A 20,007-nucleotide genomic window follows, 5' to 3' on the forward strand; every position below is an offset into this window, starting at 1 on the left:
TTGTTGAATTTAAGGATGGGTTCCTCATTGCCGACGCCTACCGCACCTAAAAAGAGCCTACATTGGAATTCATGGCTACGATTGAGCTTGTGCCCGTGGAGGGGCAATATAGGGTGCAATTTCAGATTTTCAACGAATTCTTCGACCGTTCCTTGGAAGAATTCAATGCGGCTCTAGACTTTGATCCACATGGGGACATTTTGGGTCTAGAGCCTTATATTTTGTCGGAGTATGATCAAGATGCATGGTGGGAAGATATCTCCGGGATAGGTGAGTTCATCACCAAAGAGGCCAAGATTAGTAGTGTGTACCAACCTTGTCTTCGGGTGGTACATCGCCTTTTGGGTTATGCGGTGTTCCCCAAGCAAGAGTTGGGGAAAATGAGCAAGCTTGAGCTCAAGATTCTTTGGTTAGCCACGCAAGGAGATTATCGTGGCCGGTTGAACTTAGGATACGTCTTCGCCACGTATTGTATTGCTTTGAGGAACCGGAGCACCGAGGAGATTCCATGTGGGGGTATGGTCACTAGGCTCTTGACGCACCTCAACCTTGATCACTACTTGCCCTTTTGCAAGGAAGTTGGGGATGCCTCCACTCTATATCTTGACATGCGACAATTGGGGCAAGTCCAATTCATCTCCAAACAATATGAAGAGGGGAGTTATGAGTGGCTAAGGGACAACAAGCATTGGTGTTTTCTTCCCAACCCTTCCTTGACTTCTCTCCACCGGATTGACACCGCCAATGTGTGGCATGTTCCCAAGAGCTACCGGCGGCCATATTTTGACTCCGATGATGAGGAGGAAGATGATGATGATGAAGAAGAAGAAGAAGAAGAATAAAATCAACAACAACAACGTCAACGTCAACAACAACAACTAGTTCCACAACAACAACAACAACAACAAGGGCAACAATCTTCCTTTGCTAGTGCCGATTTGGAGGCACTTAGAAACCAAATGAGCGGTTTGCAAATCCGCTTGGAAGGGATGTACGACCAAGACTTTGAGGCCATCTACAACCAAATGAGAGGTATATCCGAGATGCAACAAGGTATGTTTATTCAACAACAACAATTGTATGATGTGGAAGTTAACCGCGGGAACGTTGTTCCCCCGGTTAACTATCTTACTTTCCACCCCAACAAGGTCCTCTACCTTCGTATGGGCATCCGTATTGGCAAGGGCCTCTAGAACCCGATTTCGAGCGTCGATCCTACCCGGACGAGCAAGGTAACTATGATTACCGTGCTCCCGGAGGGTGTGACTATAGGGGTGATCCTAACTACCCCTATGTGCACCCTAACCACCCACTCGAGCTTGCTTTGCCCGAGAACTTCACTCCTCTTGCCCCTTGGCAACAAGATAACTTCAAGGGGCATTATGGGTGGCCCGAGGGGTTCACCGGAGGTTGGGATCCATATCCACACCCAACCTTCGATGACCACATGGGCAACAATGACCCCAATGGGGCTGCGCCGAGTGGTAGTGGTGGTGGTGGTCATTAGTTCCCTAGCTTTTTGTGCTTTTTGCCTCCATCCCTTATGTTTTATGTGCTTGCTTTGTATTGTTGGGATGTTGAGATGTATCATTGTTTAGCTTGGGGGAACTTATTTTATGACTCGGTTGCCAATACATGTTGTTGTATGCATGCTTTGTTTGCTTGTATGATTTTTATTTACCTCTTACTTGATTGGTTTTATTTTCTTGGTCTCTTGTCCCCTTGTTGCTTGATTGCTAGCCCGATTGTGCTTGATTCGCCGTTGTTGTTGTGATGCTTTGGTTATGATGATGTTGTTATGTTCTCACTCCCTTGAATCCAAATCCCTAAAATCCAAAGCCCTTTGATCCAAATCCCATGAATCCAAATCTTGTAGTTTAGTTTCTTTTGTTAGCTAGATATTTGGTTACTTGTTTTCCTAGTCTTTCTTTCCTTTCTTTCTTTTATTCTTTGATAGTATAGTCCTAGTTTTGCTTAGTTGTTTATAGTCTTTGTTCACTTAGTTTACTTTTATTTTGTAGTTTCTTTCTTTTGTTTTGAAGTTACTAACCATTTTCTTTGTTTATAGCTTCTTTTATTTTTCCTTTTCTCACATGGCTCTTTGATGATGCTTACGATCTTGGAACGCAACGAAGGTGGTTTTTACATTGCTTTCGTTTAGTATGCTAAGCATGGATAGCCCGGTGAGACCTTTCTAATTTTTCTTTTTATTTTTCTTTGGTTGCATAGATTAGGATTAGTTTAGGGGAAGTTGAATGGTTCGAGGATGATTGCTTGTTAACACGTAATGTGTTTAAGATCGATGACGATGTTGTCATTCGATCACTTGTTTGTCGATTGGGATATATGTGTTTAACTTGCTTTCTAGTTCTTTTCTCCATTTCTCCTATTCTTCCTTTATTTATGACTTTCCTTTTCTTTTCTTTTCCTTTTATTTTTCTTTTCCTTTTATTTTCCTTTGTTCTTGTTTTGGTTTGTGGTTTGATTTTGAGGCTTATTTTTCACCATTTATGTTTTCCCTATGAGTTGGACTTTGTCTTTTGCATGAATTTCTTCCTAGGTGGTAAAGATATGCACGGTTTGAGACTATGTTTGGTTGACTCTAGGATAAGTGTATTTAGGGTAGTTGGTTTGAACTAGGAGGATCATGAAGCCGGATTCTACTTGTTTGTGGCATGTTTGGTAGTTGCTCCCTATAGTCGATTTGACACCACTAGTGAGTTTTTGCTACATCCATGTGAGGTTCATCGTTTTTCAAGCCTTCAACCTATTTTGTATGAGCGGCGTGGATCCTTGACTATGCAAACCTAATCTATAAAGCTTGATGTATGATTCTTAAACCCGAGACCGAGCTATCTAGGAAGGACAAAGGCACCTTTTTCGGGGTGGTATTTTTCTATTTTTAGGATAGTTTGCTTCATATTTGTTTTTGGGTTTACATTTTCATTCTTGTAACCATTTGAGCCTATTTCCTTCTTTTCAAGCCACATCTTTAGATCTTTGGCCTTTTGTTTCATTTTCTTTCTTTTCTTGTTTTTGTGAAGCAATTGATCATTCTTGAGGGAGTTATGGTGATGTAGTTGAGATATATGTTCCTTTGATGCAAGTTTGTGATTTTATTCTTCTTTGTGAATAATGGCAAATGTATATGAGAAAAAGCCGTCCTACATTATAAAAGGCATGGACAAATAAATGCAATATTGAAAAAGCCGTCCAAATTTAGAAAAAGGCAAGGACAAAGCAAGTCTAAAAGAAAAAACACAAAAAAATTGAAAAAGTGAAAATTCTAAAATATTTTTATGTATTCTTTTCTACTTCTAAGAATTGAGGACAATGCTTCATTTAAGCTTGGGGGAGAACCGTTTACGCTTTTTGTATATATTTCTTGTGAGTATAGCTTCAAATAAGCTTGGGAGTGTTGTTTTTGTTTGGTGATTTCTTGATCGTGTTGTTAAGGATTGATCACCCTTTTGCTTTACTTTTTAGGAAAACGAGACCTTTCAACCTAGAAAGTTGAGTCATTGTTCGGGGGAGGGAATCATGGGTCATTGCCTAAGGAAAGGGGATGCAGAGTCAAGATTGTCGAGTAGCCTAAATAAATCTCTTTTTCCGGTTCCTTCGAGGAATCATTAGGATGCTCACTAAGGGAAGATTTGAGACTAGTGGGGAGAACGCGGTAAGATCGTTTGGGATGAACGTGGATTGTGATGTCTAGTTCCTATGCCTAGCATACCTTATGTTTCAATCAACCTTAGATATCTTGAAAAGTGCATACCTTGACTACTTGAGAAAGATTTTCATTCATTTGCATTGTAGTTTCTTTGTAACTCCATTTCGCAAAGGTTTTGTTTTCCTTTTTCCTTTTCTTTTCTTTTTATGGTTTTGCCTCTTTGATGTTGGTGGAGAGTTGTGGGTAAACTCTTAGGATACCCTTACGAGACCTCACTCGTCCTCATAGGCGACTTTGGGGTTTAAAGGGCTTGTTGTAGCTAAAAACAACCGTGATTCCTACGACAGTGAGTCTTAGTGTATATTCTCGTCTTGAGTTTTTCTTTTTCTTTTTGAATAAGTTTTTCATCCTTATTCTTTCTTGCTTGGTTTTGCTCGAGGACGAGCAAAAGTTTAGCTTGGGGGAATTTGATGAGTGTCATTTATGGCACTCATTTGATCTCTTTTAGGATGATTTTCATTTCATTTTGTAGCTCTTTTCCTTAGTTTTTCTTAGTTTTGATCTTTATTTCATTAGTTTGTGCTTTTCGTAGTTAGTTTCCTTGTTTTGTGCATTTCTTTGTTTATTCATTCTTTTTCCCTTTTATTTGTTTGTTTTCGTTTGTTTTTAGGTTATGATCGTGTTTCCAAAGATTCTCGAGCCTTCCTCTTACATTTCTCATCAAGTTGGATGCCTTGTGTTCGCTTTTGGAGCTTCAAGTTTGAAGGAACGCAAGGAGTAAGTCAAGAGATCAGTGCACGTATGCGGTGGGGGCGTCATCTTTTCCACAAACCCACCAAAATATTCATTTCAAGACTGCCTACCTTGGTGTTCATCATCATCACCTTGACGAGCACACGAGGCTGAGCTAGGACGAAGAAGAGGACTTGAGAGCTGCTGCCAGGTGCGGGCGCGCACGCGTGGGGTGCGGCCGCGCACCTGGGTGGTGCGGCCGCGCATTAGCTAGGTGCGGCCGCACCTGCCTGGGTGCTCTGTTCCGTACCCTTCTCCGTGAGCCCGCGCCTCCCGGGGTCTATTTTTGGACGATCTAACCGACTTTTCTTTTGTATCTTTCTTATATATAGTATTTCCTTCTATTTTTAAGAGAGAGAAAGAATTAGAGAATCAATTAGATAATCATTAGAGAACTTTTGAGATCATATTTTAGAGAGAGAAACTCTAGGTTTTTAGAGAGAGAATTTCATGGTTGATTGTTGATGATTCAAGATTTCTTCATTTCAATTGATCTTTGATCAAGTATTGTAAGGATTACTCTTCTTTGATTCAATATATAGTTTGATCTTTGTTGATTTCATTTGTTTTTCATATGCTTGGTTAATTGTTTTAGTTTTATTGATATTTGATTGAAGTTTGATTGATTTTTGTATTGATTTTAGATTTCTTAATATGATCATGATGAATGTGTTGATTTGCTTTGTTTTGATCTTAATTACCATGATTAGTGAGTAGATTACTTGCTAGGGCAACGGTGAAGCATGTATGAGTAATGGATTAGTGCTAATTGGGGATAATTGATGGAGTTGATAGTGTGATTAAATTTGGTTGATGATCATGTGCATGTGTGTGATTGATTGAAGATTGGCCAACTTTGATTGTTGCACTAGATTGCATTGTAAGTTCACATTGATACAGACCATTAATTTGTGGCTTGCATTTACACGATTGAGGTGTCTTGTGATGTTTCCTAGCTAGAGTTTATCGTAGTTGACGCTAGTTAGACCTCTAGGAGAATAGCTTGATATGCTCTATTGGTTGCATGATTGATCTTCCCTCACATTGTTTGACTTAGCCAATTTGACCTCCCAATTAGTCAATTCCATTATGAATGCATGTGGATCCTAGCCCTAGTGCTTATTACATTTGATTTCTTCATGTTTATTTGCCGTGTTCGTTCTAGTTTTTCAATTCACAACCCTACCTATAGACTTCGGGATAGCTTGACTATAGACGATAGACAATAGCCCACCATTCCTTTGGGTTCGACCCTTGACTTACCATATACTTGTATAGGGTTGGTTAAGTGTTTATAAATTTTGTTTGACCTTGGGTAGGGGTTAGCCCCAACGACCTAGCTTCGACCCTCGATCAAAAAGCTCGTACTCCCGTGATGGAAGTGGGAGGGGGCAACCTCTCAATCACCGAAACTTTGCCTGAATCAACCTTAATGCCATTTTTTGAAACCTTATGGCCGAGGACAATGCCCTCCTCGACCATAAAATGGCACTTTTCCCAATTTAAAATCAAACTCGTCTCTTGACACCTTTTCAAAACTTTTTCAAGGTTAAAAAGACAAGTGTCAACAGACGAGCCACCAACACTAAAATCGTCCATGAAAACTTCAATTTCTTTTTCAAGCATTTCGGAGAAAATGGAAGTCATGCATCTTTGAAAAGTAGAGGGAGCATTGCATAATCCGAATGGCATTCTTCGGTATGCAAATGTCCCATATGGACATGTGAAAGTAGTTTTCTCTTGATCACTTGGATGGATAGGGATTTGGAAAAATCCGGAGTACCCATCCAAGAAACAAAAGAAAGCATGGTGAGAAAGCCTTTCAAGCATTTGGTCCATGAAAGGGAGAGGAAAGTGATCTTTCTTTGTATTTTTGTTCAATCTCCTATAATCAATACACATTCTCCACCCGGTCACCGTCCGGGTGGAGATTTCCTCTCCCCTTTCATCCTTGATTATGGTCATTCCACCCTTCTTTGGAACTACATGAATCGGGCTAACCCACTTGCTATCGGAGATAGCATAGATGATGCCCGCCTCACGTAGTTTCAAAATCTCTTTCTTGACAACCTCTTGGAGGTTGGGGTTCAACCTCCTTTGAGGTTCAATGGAAATGGAATGATCATCCTCAAGATGAATACGATGCATGCATAGAGAAGGACTAATACCCTTGATATCATCAATGCTATACCCTATCACATCTTTGTATTTTCTCAAAACATCAAGCAATTTTTTCAAATTAAGTTCATCAAGGGTAGCATTGACAATAATGGGGTATTTTTCCTCCTTATCAAGATAAGCATATTTCAAAGAAGGGGGAAGAGGCTTGAGTTCTACCTTGGGAGGAGGCTTAGAACTCTCCTCCGATTTTTCCTCCATTGATTCAAGCTCGATCTCGCCTTGTTGTTCAACTTCCTCCTTTGAGGATTCCTCCATTGCCATGACAAAATCTTTAGCTTCTTGAGAGTGGAACTCCTCTTTGCATGTGAGAGCTTCCACTATTGGATCTTGAGGCTTCATCATGACCCTCCCCAAGCGGTCCAACTCCTCACTCACAACATCAACTCTATAGCACTTTTCAACCATGGGGGTCTTGAGCAACTTAGAAAATTCGAAGACTATCTTCTCATCGGCCACTTCACATGTGATGGTGTTGTTCTTGCAATTGATGACCGCCCCCAAAGTTGTAAGGGCTTCACGACCCAAGATTAAGGGAGTTCCCACATCTTCCTTCATGTCCATCACTACAAAGTCACAAGGCACGTAAATGTGTCCCACATGAATCGGAACATCCTCAAGTTCTCCACAAGGCAATTTCACCGAGCGGTCGGCTAATTGAATTGTCTTCCTTGTAGGGGTCATCTCAATATTGAGCTTTTGAGCAATGGATAAAGGGATTAGACTAACACTTGATCCAAGATCGGCCAATGCACCCCTAGCTTCCATATTTCCAACTTTCACCGGCAAGGTGAAACTCCCCGGGTCTTTTTCCTTCTTGGGCATTTTATGTTGAACAAGAGCACTCACTTGATGTGGAAGGGTGATAAGCTCATCATTGAGCTTCCTTTTTTTGGTGAGTATGTCCTTGAGGAACTTGGAGTAAGATGGCATTTGTGTCACAACTTCAATAAAAGGGAGATTGATGTGCAAATTCTTCATCACACTTAGGAACTTCGCAAACTTGTCATTCAACTTCCTCTCCGCAAGTCTACTAGGAAAAGGAACCGGTCCATCAAGGTTCCTAGTCTCACTAGGAATTGAAGTTGTCTTCTCGTTGTCAAGCTTCTTCTTCTCCGAACTTCCTTCAACCTCATTAACCTTTTCTTCCTCCCCTCTCTTGTCTTCATTCACACTCTCTTCTCCTCCCTTCTTTTCCTCACTATCCCCCTTATTTGGACCATCATAGGAAGTTCCCGACCTCAATGTTATTGCCTTGCATGTATCGAGTTTTTGGTTATGAGAAGGGTTAGGTTGTGGTTGCCCGGGTAGAGTAGACGGTGAATTGAAGGGAGTTCTCTCGGCCAATTGAGCTAGTTGTGAATCAACCATCTTGTTGTGAACTCTTATTTCTTGCATTTGTTGCCCAAAGGTTTGCATTTGTGAATGCATGGCTTGAAGGAGTTGTGTGGGTGTTGGCTCCGCTTGAGGTGCTTGTTCTTGATTTCTTTGAGGCACTTGGGTTTGATTTTTGTATTGGTTTTGGTTGTTGTATTGGTTGTTCCTTGGGTAGCTTCCTCTGGGGTTTTGGTTTTGAGATGGAGGTGGATTTTGGTATTGAGGGTTGGAATTGTAAGAGGGTTGAGCTTGTTGGCTCCATTGTTGAGGTTGAGATGTAAACCCGGGTGGTGGTTGTCTCCAAGCTACTCCACCACCGCCTCCTCTAAAACCATCTTGCCTTGTGTTGTATGCCGCTACATGTTCGGGGCTCAAACCTCCACAATAGGATGTATCATGGTTCGTTCCTCCACAATTTTGACAAGAGAAAGAGTTAACTTGAGAGGAGCTTGCTCCACCACTTGAGCTTGCATTTACACTCGTGTTCAACTTTGAAAGCCCTTTTGTGAGTTGCTTAATTTGATGTTGCAATTGATCAAGCTTCTCCAATTCATAAATTCCACCTTTCTTTGGTGCATTCCTTCTTCTACCACCCCAAGAGTAGTTCTTTGCTACCTCCTCGATTGTTGCTTCAACTTTATTTTGGGGGATCTTGATCAATTGTCCACCTGCCCCCGCATCCAAGTTAGCTCTAGACATGGGCTCCAATCCATCGTAGAAAAACCTCATGAGGAAACTTTGATTGTATTCATGGTGAGGACACGCTTGTACCAACTCCTTGAACCTCTCCCAAGCTTCACTAAGACTCTCATCCGCTTCTTGTTCAAATGATGCAATCTTCCTTCTCATTTTGGCGGTCTTTTCCTCGGAAATGAATCTCTTCAAGAATGCCTTGACTACCTCCCTCCAAGTCGTGAGAGAGTTAGGCTTCACTTGCTTCAACCACTTCTTTGCTCTACCCGAAAGAGATTGTCGAAATAGATGCATTCGGATGTACTCTTGAGAAACTTGATTGGATTGAATCATGGCACATAGCTCAAGGAATCTATCAAGGTGCTCTATGGGGTCTTCACTTGGAGAACCCGAAAATTGCTCCGATTGAACCATTCTTGTATATTGGGGATGAATTGTGAAGTTGGTTTCCGTGACGGGTAGCAAAATCCCTCCTGTGAGCTCATAATCCTCCGGATTTCCGAACTCACGAAAAAAAACATCATCTTCTTGTCCCGCCATTGATTCACTTTGCGAACTAGAAGAGTAAGAATCACTCCCACTATCAACTATAGCACCAAGACCTCTTCCTTCTTCTTGAAAAAGTTTACGGACTTGTCTTAGAGTTCGGTTGATTTCTTGGTCAATTTGATGTGTGGGTGGTCCTTGAGATCTTCTAAGCATTCACCAAAGCTAAGCAAACAATTAGCAATGACATGTATGATAAAATAAACAAAACAAAAAGGAAAACAATTAAAATTACTCTAACAAAAGCAAAAATAGACACTAAACAAGCCACTTCCCCGGCAACGGCGCCAAAATTTGATCCTGATAAGATAGGTCGTTAAACTACTACCCTAATCAAATTAATCATTTATAATCCTAAACTACCCTAATACAAGTATAGGGGCATGTAAAGGGTCGAACCACTAAGGAAGCTTACTCGTTAAACTTCAATATCGCTAATGCAAGAGTAAAAAGGGGTATATTTTTGGTTGTTCTTGGATAGGAAACACTAAAACTACAAACAAGCAAAGATAAAGATGATTAAAATCAAGAGAGAACGATGCTAGGGGTACGGGAGTGTCAAACATGATTAGAAAGTGGGGGACAATAATAGTTATCATGATGAACATGCCAATGAACACAAGATTCTACCTAAACAATACATTCTCATGCAATAGTGTAGGCAAATCAATGAAAGAGGTATACGCTAACTAGGATCATTCTCATGCATCCTATTAGACACAAGCAAATTAAGAGAATAAAGAAACACAATACATGAAACTCCATTTTAACTACTCATTCTCATGCAATCATTAAAATAGAGGTGATCTTAATCTAGTTCAAATCATTTTCATGCATTTAAACTAGAAGGCAATCAAATAAAGTGCAACAATAATCTCAAGCCATTAAAAATCATGTCTTTCATCAATTTAAGGCATGTATTCAATCCAACCATCATCATTCATCCAACATTCAACACATATTTTTCACCCCCTTCCCCTAGCTAAGAAATTATCCTAGAAAAGGGGGAATAAACATGATAGCCAAACTAAGAGTAAACACAAGAAACACAAAATCAAACATGATAAAAAACAATGAAAATAACAAAGATAGATTAATCCACAAGATAAATGAAAATAAGCAACTAGAAGGTAAATAAACAAAACTAAGAGAAAGGATTAGAGATTACTAAAGAGGAAATAAATGAAAGATGAAAACTTGGAAAGTTGCTTGATTGATTGATTGAAAAGAAACTTGAACAAAAGTTGCATACAATGGAGATAACTTGAGCAACACTACACTACCTCTCTCTAAGATTAGGGTTAATTGTTCATAAGATAAGATAATCCCCTACCATTACATGAAAAACGTTCTAAATAACCGCCTAAAATAAACCGTACACAGCAGCTGGAATAATAGAAATGGTCCGACCGAACACTGGGAAGGTTCGGCCGGACTACAGGGTAGGTTCGGTCGAACCTCCCCTAATCCTGGTCTGGTGGAACTTCTAAGGTTCGGCCACTCCTGCAAATTAGCCAAATTCCAGCTTGAAACTCCCAAAGTAGTTCGGCCGCACCACAGGGTAGGTTCGGCCACACCCTGGTTCGGCCACACCTTCAGGGGGTTCGGCCGAACCTCACCTAAATCTTCCTTCCTTCAGCTTCCCTTGAGCATCATGTTTCTTCTCCATGGCACGTCATGCATTCAAAGGTTCAACCGAAAAGGCCAAAAATCTACAAAACAACAAAGAAACGCTAGAAAAACCAACAAAAAGAGAAAAAGGGAAATGAAACACGAGAAAAGAAAGGGAAAGGCAAAACTAAGGTAAAAATGCTTAAAAAGGCTCAAACAAGTGCAAATGAGGGGAGAATCCTTAGAGAAAAAGGATGGAAAAGTGGCATAAATGCCACTCATCACAGGCTTAACAAGCGGGTTCACAACTAACTTGTGTACGGCCAGGTCTGGGCTAATACCCGGCATTTCACTTGCTTCAAAGGCAAACACATCCTTGAATTCTTTCAACAGATTGACTAGATCATCCCCAAGCAAACTAATGGCTATAGTGCCTACTTTGACCGTCCGATTGGGTCGATCGGGGTCCAGCACCACATCCTTGTTATTGCCGGCCGGTTGGGGCCTCTACTCTTCTGGCTGGCCGACGGTTATTAATTGCTATGCATTCTCTTTCTTGGCCGCCTTTTTCTTTTGGCCGACCTGGTATGCTTGGAGTGACCCATCATCTAAGCTTGGCTCGGACGACTTTACTCAGACTCGAATCGTCGGCTTTACAGCCAACTGGTTGCATTCTTTTTCCATCTTCTGATTTCCTTAGATCGAGCCGATCTGTCCATCCGACCTCTCAAACTTCAGCAACATTAAATGAGGCACGATCATGGCCTTTGCTATAGTGAGAGTGGGGCGGCCGAGTATGACATTGTAGCTAGTAAGCTCCTTAACTACCAAGAAGCGAACAACCATGTCTCTCCCTGCCCTCTTCTGCCCCAGCCGGACTGGTAAGTCAATCTGACCGACTGGGTGAATCACCGTCCCACCAAACCCAACCAACGGGTGTGAGACGTCCTTCAAAGCATCCTCAGGAAAATTTAGATTTTTCAAATAGGCGAGGCTGATAATATCATATAAACTTCCCGTATCTATCAGTATCCTCTTGACCTTCAGGTTGGCTATCTTCATGATGAATACCATAGGATCATTGTGCAAGGCCTTGACCTCTCCTCGGTCAGCCTCACTCACAATTACCTCCGGGAATATCGTAGGTTCCTCCTTAACGCCTTCAGCGTTCATTACTTCTTTTCCCAAATTCCGCGCGTCTTGCTTGATTCCTCTCATGGTTGGGCCGCCTGCGGCAAAGCCGCCTGATATGACAGCCACATAACAGAGTCTGTGTTGTTCCCATCTTTTTCTTTCTCACTTTTCTTTTTCTTGTCTGGCTTGTCATCTGTTCGAGTGTATGTGAACTTGGGCTTCTTCACATACGAGTTGAGCATGCCCTTCTAGGCCAACTTGTCTAGCAACCTTTTCAAATTGTTGCACTCGTTGGCATCATGCCCCACGTCCATGTGGTAATGGCAGTACTTGTTTTTGTTTCTGTATTGGAGCGAGTCTCTCAACGGCGTGGGCTTCTCAAACTCGAACTTATCTTTGATCTCCATCAATATCGAATAACAATATGTGTTAAACTCATACTGGGGTTCGTACGCCTTTAGCTTCTTTGACTTGGTTTCTAAGCAATCAGATACCCAGACTTCCTTTCTCTTGTTCTTCCCTTCTTTCTTTTTCCCGGCCGAGTCTTGCTGAGGAGTTTGCTTCTTCTCATCCCCCTTGGCCGGTACTTCAGCTTTTGTGAGAGAACAGAAGTCTGCCGCCTCTATATAAGCTTCGGCTTCCCGCAGAACGCCTGCGTATGTCCGAACCTTTTTGCGAACCAAGTCAAATTTGAAACCATTATGCCTTAATCCCCGGAGAAACTCCGAATAGGCCATTTCATCCGGCAGATTATGAATTTGGGCTTTCTCTTGATTGAATCTTTGGATGTACGAACGCAACCCCTCATTCTTTCCTTGGACGATCGTAGCCAAATTTAGGCTCGTCTTCCTTGGAGGAATATTGTAGGAGAAGTTTCCCACGAACAACATGCTTAATGTTGTGAATCAGTTGATGCACCCGGCTGGCAAACTATTGAACCAGCCTTACGCCACACCCTTAAGGGTGGCCGGGAAGCACCTGCACCAAGTTGCGTCGTCCACACATTGCAAATACATGAGATTCCTGTACGAGGTGACGTGCTCTTCCGGGTTGCCCGTACCGTCATAAGCACCCACAACACTTTTCACCTTTACAGGCTGAGGAGTGCTGAGGATCTCTTGAGAAAACGGAGGCGGCTTGTCTCCGAGATTTAACATACGCATTTGCTAATCAATTGGCTGCGGCTGAACTTGCGATCCGGCCAGGTAAGCTGTCTGGTCGAACGGCTGGCCGAACTGTCCATACTGCCCGAAGACAGCAGGTTATTCGGCAGAAAAGTTTTGAAATTTTGAGCAACTTGATATTGAAATGGTTGAATTGGGACTTGGACTGGAGTTGGAGTCCGATGAGCTTGACTTCTGCTGGTCCTAGCCGAGCTGGTATGCTTGGAGGAGATGTGATTTGAGAAATCATCCGGCATTGATGGCGTAGAGGCAGTGTCTGAATAGGCTATTTGTTCACGCTGCTTGTGCTAAAGATAGTCTCTCGCATCCCTAAACCGACGAGACGGCTCAGTAATCTCTTTCTGAGGTCGTCTGTCCTGCCCCCCAGCCGACTGCGTTTTGCCAAGGATCCGGGACAAATCCGTCCTCGGTACCCTCGGCAAACGTTCATGCCGGGGGTACGGGGTGTTACCAGCATCTACAGCATTAGTCGCCTTGCTCTGGGGTTTCTTTTTTTGGCCATCCGCTTCTCTCGTAGGCGGTAGCCTAGAAGAGGACGGTCGTTTACCCTCTATCTCCTTTCTGAGCTTGTTGAAAGCGAGCAGAAGCGAACCAGCAGTGACCGGAGGATCCTCCGCCTCATGGAATGAAGCGATCGGAGCATCAGTCGAGTGAATTGTAGTAGCTATATCCTCTACATGGCCGTCCTAGCTAGGGAGAGGACCTGAGCTTGGTGTCTGACCATCCATTGCCAATAACGGACGAGTATCCCCACAGATGGCGCCAAATGTTTCAGGGTTTTTTGGAATCCCTCAGGATAGTGGTCACGCTCTACCTGGCAATGGGACTCGGACACCTGTAAAACAACGAAGCTCCGGTGATCGGAGATTCACCTCCGACGATCAAGTTAGTGACCGAAACGGAATAAATTTAGAGAGAGAAAGTAGAGAGAAGTTGGAGGTTTTAGTGCTCTTTTCTATTGATATGTCACAATCCCCCCTCCCATCATCAATGATTGGGGTATTTATAGGGGTTGGAATTTGTTCCCCTTAGGGTAAGTGACCTAGGAATTTGGGCTCTGATTGGCTGCGCAATCAAATTAGGACACGTGTCCTAAGGGGGCGCCGTTTTACGGCTTTCCTAGGAGTTTGGGCCTCCTTATGTAAGGAGGCCTTTATGACATGATCCGATTTTTAGGTGCTCTCTTGCTTCTTCTACGTGTCATCTTCCTGTGGTAACACGTGTCGCCCATTTATTGGGACACGTGTCATCACGGGATTGGACCACGTATTAGGGGTAATTTTTACCCCAAATAGGTATGATGTAGAGCTTCTAGTCGCTTTTCGTCAAGTAGAATTAACTCTTCATACCGTGCTCTAGTCCATTCAACTTCGTCGAGTTTACTTTCTAACACAATGCGTAGAGAAGGTATTTCTAGTTCTACAGGTTGTACGACATCCATTCCATAGACTAAGGCGAATGGAGTATTTCTTGTTGACGTTCGAATTGACGTGCGATAACCCCAAAGTGCAAAATGGAGTTTGTCAGGCCAATCCTTGTAATTTTCTGTCATTTTCTCGATGATAGTCTTTAAATTTTTATTAGACGCCTCAATTGCTCCATTTGCTTAAGGTCTATAAGGGGAAGAATGGTGATGTGAATACCGTACTTTTGTAACAATTCTTCACATTCGGCTTGAAAGTGAGGTCCATTGTCAGTTATCATCTCATGTGGGACTCCGTATCGACAAATTATGTTCCTTTCGATAAAGAGTGCTACATGTTTTGCAGTGAGTTTAGCATATGACTGTGCTTCAACCCACTTTGTGAAGTAATCGATTGCTACCAAGATGTATTCGTGACCTCCTGTTCCAGGAGGTGTGATTTTTCCGATTATATCAATTCCCCACGTTGAGAATGGCCATGGTGATGTGTAGGTGTAGAGAAGAGATGGAGGAATATGCTGCAAATTTGCATAAATTTAGCACTTAGGGCATCTTTTTACATATTGATGACAATCCCTATTCATGGTAGTCCTATAATATCCTTCTCGCATTATCTTTTGGACTAGCATTTTGCCATTAACATGTGTTCCACATACTCCTTCGTGGACTATTCTCATAGTCCTCTGAGCGTCCTTTTTGCCTACGCATAAGAGGGCTCGACCTTTAGGTACCTGTAGGGAATATTTCAAGCATTATAACCCCAAGCTTGAACACCATTGTGATCATACACTTAAGTATGGTGGCGTCCAAAGGGAAGGAAAAGAGAGCAAAAGAGTCACCAACAAGTTTTAGGAACTTGTAAACCAATCACGAGGTGAAGATTACACCCCTTAACGATCCATGAGATCGTCAACTCCAAAAGGTCTTGAACCAAATAGGGTTCGGGGATGAGGGTACGAATCCAATCTACAAAAGAAGGGATCCGCCCTATAAAATAGGCCTCTACTTTATTCTACTCGTATTCATGTTCGCTTTTTGACTAACATGCAAACATTATATTAACCCTAAACCTGTTTATCTATGTTGGTTGAATATTAATGCACAAATAAAACTATTATTGGCGATCACTTGAATTAAAATCATATTAGCCTAAACCAAATTATTAATTATCTTATTATGAGTGATTTCAAGTACAAATTCCCTTTAAACAAGCATAAAAGGCGTGATCAAGCAATAATAATAATATAAATAATATCAAGCAACATAATAATAATCATAACAACAATAATCAAAATCATGTTAATCATCATATTAAAATTAAAGCCTAATAATAATAGCAAGATCCTAGGCATGATACTAACAAGATTAATAACACATCATAGCATGTCACTAAACATTAAAGATCAAAGATTTTAACCTAACATGGTACTAACATGATATTAGAAAGAACAAGAGGCACCCTAAACATGATACTAGAAAGCAATAATAACATCCTAACATGATACTAGGAATTAATAAATAATAAACATGCTTTCTACAAGAATAGAGCAATAAGATTACATACTTTGATGTCTTCTACCTCTTTCTAATAACAAAATACATGCGTTAGTAAACTTCAATGAAAATAATAAATCAAAGAATTAAATTAAATGATTGAAGGAAAGAGTTAAAAAGTTTAGACTGGATTTGGGACCAAACCCTCAGAAATTATCAACCTTTCACGTCTAGGGCGAAGGCAACTTCGAACTTAGCTAGGTGTTTCTAAATCTTGTGTATGCGGAATTGTGTTTGTAAAAATCTAGTTTAGAAAGAGAGAGAGAAAGAAAGCATATATTGCTCAAGAGAGAATAGAGAGAATTGGGTGATTGTGAATTGATTGTTAATGAATAAAAACGGAGGTTCAGGACCCTATTTATAAGAAAAATAGTCCGAAAATAGGTAGAATTTGATAAGGAATAAAACTCCATGTTGTCGCCAACAAACCGACCTTGTCGCCATCTGTCGCCACGCGACAAGGCTTGTCGCGTGGCGACAAGCCTGTCGTTTGGCGACAAAGACGGTTTTTGCGGATTTTGTTTTTATCATATCTTTTGATTCCGAAGTCCAAATAAGGCATATAATATGGCATTGGAAAGCTCTTGAAGTCTACTTTCCAATGCAATTAGAATCCGATTAAAATAATTTGTATATAAAAAGATATGGCCGAAATAGTAGAAGGGTGTCAGTTTTGGATAGAGTTTCGTATTTCTTTCCTATCTTTTTCGTTATAGCTCGGAATTAATATTATAATATATAATTGGAAAGATAATTTCAAGATCTATCCAACCATATAAAATTTGGATAAAAAAATATAGGCACGAAAATAAATTCTGACTGTCTTTGGACATGTTTTAATCGGAATAGAATTAGGATTTTAAAAAAGGAAAGTTTTATTCAAATTCAAACTCTATGATCTTATCTTATCAAAAAAGGATAATTAAGATCTTTTAGAAACTTATAGCAGCTTCTAATTAATCCTAATTAGTTTAGGAATAGGATTAAACCTTTGGACCCTCCACATGATCATTGGGTCGTAGGTAAAATCCGGTTTGGGCCCGGTTTAGTATTTTGGCCATAACTTCCTCATTATTCATCGAAGTTGGGCTTATAATATATCGTTGAAAAGGTCTTTTCAAGCCCCATCCAACTACATCATTATTGGACCCTTATCATGGACCAAACTAAACTGGATTGGACATTTTCATAAAATAGAGTGGGTTTTCGAAAACAGAAAGAAAGATTTTTTAATAAAAACTACCGCATCACTTAACCTTTCACACTTTCACTTCATTCGATTATGGTTCGACGCGAAAGGTATTCATCACTGGGTTTGGTTTTGGGGAGACACAAATGGGTGTCTACAGTACCCTTTTGTGCAACTCATCATATATGAGTACGTATTGGGAAGCCAAAAGTCTAAAAGCTCGTTTTGCTCTTTTGTCAGCATAAGGAGGGTATTCTCCTTTGGTGACATAATTGAGTATATCAGTATACCATGGTTCTTCTTCTTCTTCTTCCTCTTGAACTACTTCATCGTTGTTTATAGCTTGAATGTACGCTGGGTTGTGTCTTTTCTCTATAGTTAGAGGCATTTGCTCAATTTCCTTAGGAATCCTAACCATTGAGGCTAGTCTTGCCAAGGCATCGGCAAATTGATTTTCCTCTCTAGGTAGATATGTGTATTCTACCTTTTCCAGTTGATCGGTGAGAGTTTTCAGATAGGTTTGGTAAGGGGCTAAGATTTCGCTCCTTAGTTTCCATCTTTTGGAGATTTGGTTGATGATCAAGGAAAAATCTCCGAATACTCGAAGTTTCTTTACACTTAATGCTAAAGTTGTTTCAAGGCCTACTACAAATGCTTCATATTCTGCAGCGTTGTTGGTAACGTCGAAATCTAACTTTATTGAAATTGGAACATGTTCCTCTTTAGGTGATACTAATAAGACTCCTACACCACACCCCTTTTGGTTTGAGGCTGCATCGAAGTATAAAGTCTAAGTATCATCTTCTGTGACCATCAAGTCTTCATCTGGAAATTCATTGTCGTGTATTGGTGTCGAATCTTCTATTGGAAAGCCTGCTAAGAAATCCGAGACCACAGATCCCTTAATGGCCTTTTGAGGAATGAATCTTACATCAAACTGAGCTAGGTTGACTATCCACCTTGAAATGCGTCCGTTAAGCGTAGATTTCTCGAATAAGTACTTGAGAGGATCCATTCGTGACACTACAAAGAGTGTGTGAACAAGCATGTAGTGTCTTAACTTGGTTGTGGCCCACATTAATGCGAGGCCCAATTTCTCAAGTGGTGTATAGCGTGCTTCATATTCGAGCATCTTTTTGCTTAGATAGTAGATGGCGTTTTCTTTTCCTTCTACCTCTTGTGCGAGCATAGCTCCCATTGTTTCTTAGGTAACTGTTAAGTACAACCTAAGAGGGATTCCTGGAAGCGCTAGGGCTAATACGGGAGGATTGGCGAGATAGGCTTTGATCTTCTCAAAGGCTTTTTGACACTCGTCGTCCCATATTACTGGCACATTTTTCTTAATTAAGCTTCTTGAATATTGGCTCGCATATTGTTGTTAGCTTGGATATGAACCTACTTATATATTGCAACCGGCCAATAAATCCTCGAATTTACTTCTCGGTTTTGGGCGGTAGCATTGACATGATTGCTTTGATCTTGGTTGGGTCTATCTCTATTCCTTTAGAGCTTATGACATATCCCAAGAGTTTGCCTGAGGTTACCCCAAAAGCACACTTGGATGGATTCAATCTCATGTTGTATTTTCTTAGCCTCTCGAAGAATTTTCTTAAGGCTACTTGATGTCCTGGACGGTCTTTAGATTTCACAATCATGTCGTCCACATATACTTTGACTTCTTTGTGCATCATGTCATGGAGTAGGGCAGTTGCTGCTCGTTGGTAAGTGGCACCCGCGTTTTTCAACCCGAACAGCATTACCGTGTAACAGTAAGTACCCCAAGGTGTTATGAATGTTGTTTTCTCCATGTCTTCTTCGTCCATGAGAATCTTTTTGTACCCTGCGTATCCATCCATAAACGAGAGAAGTTCGTGATTCGTTGTATTATCTACCAAAATATCGATGTGTGGTAAAGGGAAGTCGTCCTTTGGACTTGCCTTATTTATATCTCGATAGTCGACACACATTCAAACCCTATCATCCTTTTTTGGAACTGGGACCACATTTGTGACCCATTCAGGGTATTTGGATACCCTGATAAAACCTGCAGTTATTTGTTTTTGTACTTCTTCTTTTATTTTAAGAGCTACGTCGGGTTTCATTCGACGTAACTTTTGTTTTACAGGTTTCATTCCTGGGATTAGTGGTATAGTGTGTTGAGCTATTTCTCTATTAATGCCTGCCATATCTTCATATGACCAAGCGAATACATCGATGAATTCTTTAAGTAGATTAATTAAATCGGTTCTTTCATCTTTGTTTAGCGTGAGTCCGATTTTAACTTCTCTTTTAATGGTTGGATCTTTTGAGATATCAATCGTTTCAGTGTCTTCAATTATCGGTGTTTATTTTCAAGTGTTTCCATTGCTTTAATAATTTCTTTGTCATTTTCATCGTCAGTTAAGCAATGCTCGTCATCTTGAGTTAAAGAAAAACACGAGGAATAAGGGAAAGAAGACATATTATTGAACTCAGAAATCATTACATCAAATAAAGAGATGTCCATTGGGACTTGATTGCTAACTATCCTAGGAGTAGATGCTGAAATAGAAGAGCTAGAGGGAGGTGCTAAAGACTTAGAAGACTCGATAGGGGAAGACTCTGACTCAGACGATTCTTCGAACATTGGCCCTTGTCCTGCAGTTATTGAGATCTT

General features: G+C 40.9%; 1 protein-coding gene and 1 non-coding gene across 2 annotated transcripts; one reads left to right on the plus strand and one right to left on the minus strand.

The window, feature by feature from the left end:
* The first annotated feature begins 8,762 nt into the window (after positions 1-8,762).
* On the plus strand, positions 8,763-8,869 carry LOC145606497 (small nucleolar RNA R71). Its single transcript, XR_014105358.1, has one exon. It is a non-coding gene; the product is annotated as a small nucleolar RNA R71 (small nucleolar RNA).
* A 2,694-nt stretch (positions 8,870-11,563) lies between these two features.
* Positions 11,564-12,040, minus strand: LOC145604047 (uncharacterized). Its single transcript, XM_081660000.1, has one exon. The coding sequence runs from the start codon at positions 12,038-12,040 to the stop codon at positions 11,564-11,566; it is 477 nt and encodes a 158-aa protein (XP_081516126.1).
* Positions 12,041-20,007: the final 7,967 nt, after the last annotated feature.

The sequence above is a fragment of the Chenopodium album genome, chromosome 22 (genome assembly GCF_948465745.1).
Source record: "Chenopodium album chromosome 22, dcCheAlbu1.1, whole genome shotgun sequence".
NCBI classification, from domain to species: domain Eukaryota; kingdom Viridiplantae; phylum Streptophyta; class Magnoliopsida; order Caryophyllales; family Amaranthaceae; genus Chenopodium; species Chenopodium album.

Bases quoted from the DNA above. Each gene is read 5' to 3' on its own strand.
- LOC145604047 (XM_081660000.1), bottom strand. From the start codon at position 12,040: ATGAACGCTGAAGGCGTTAAGGAGGAACCTACGATATTCCCGGAGGTA.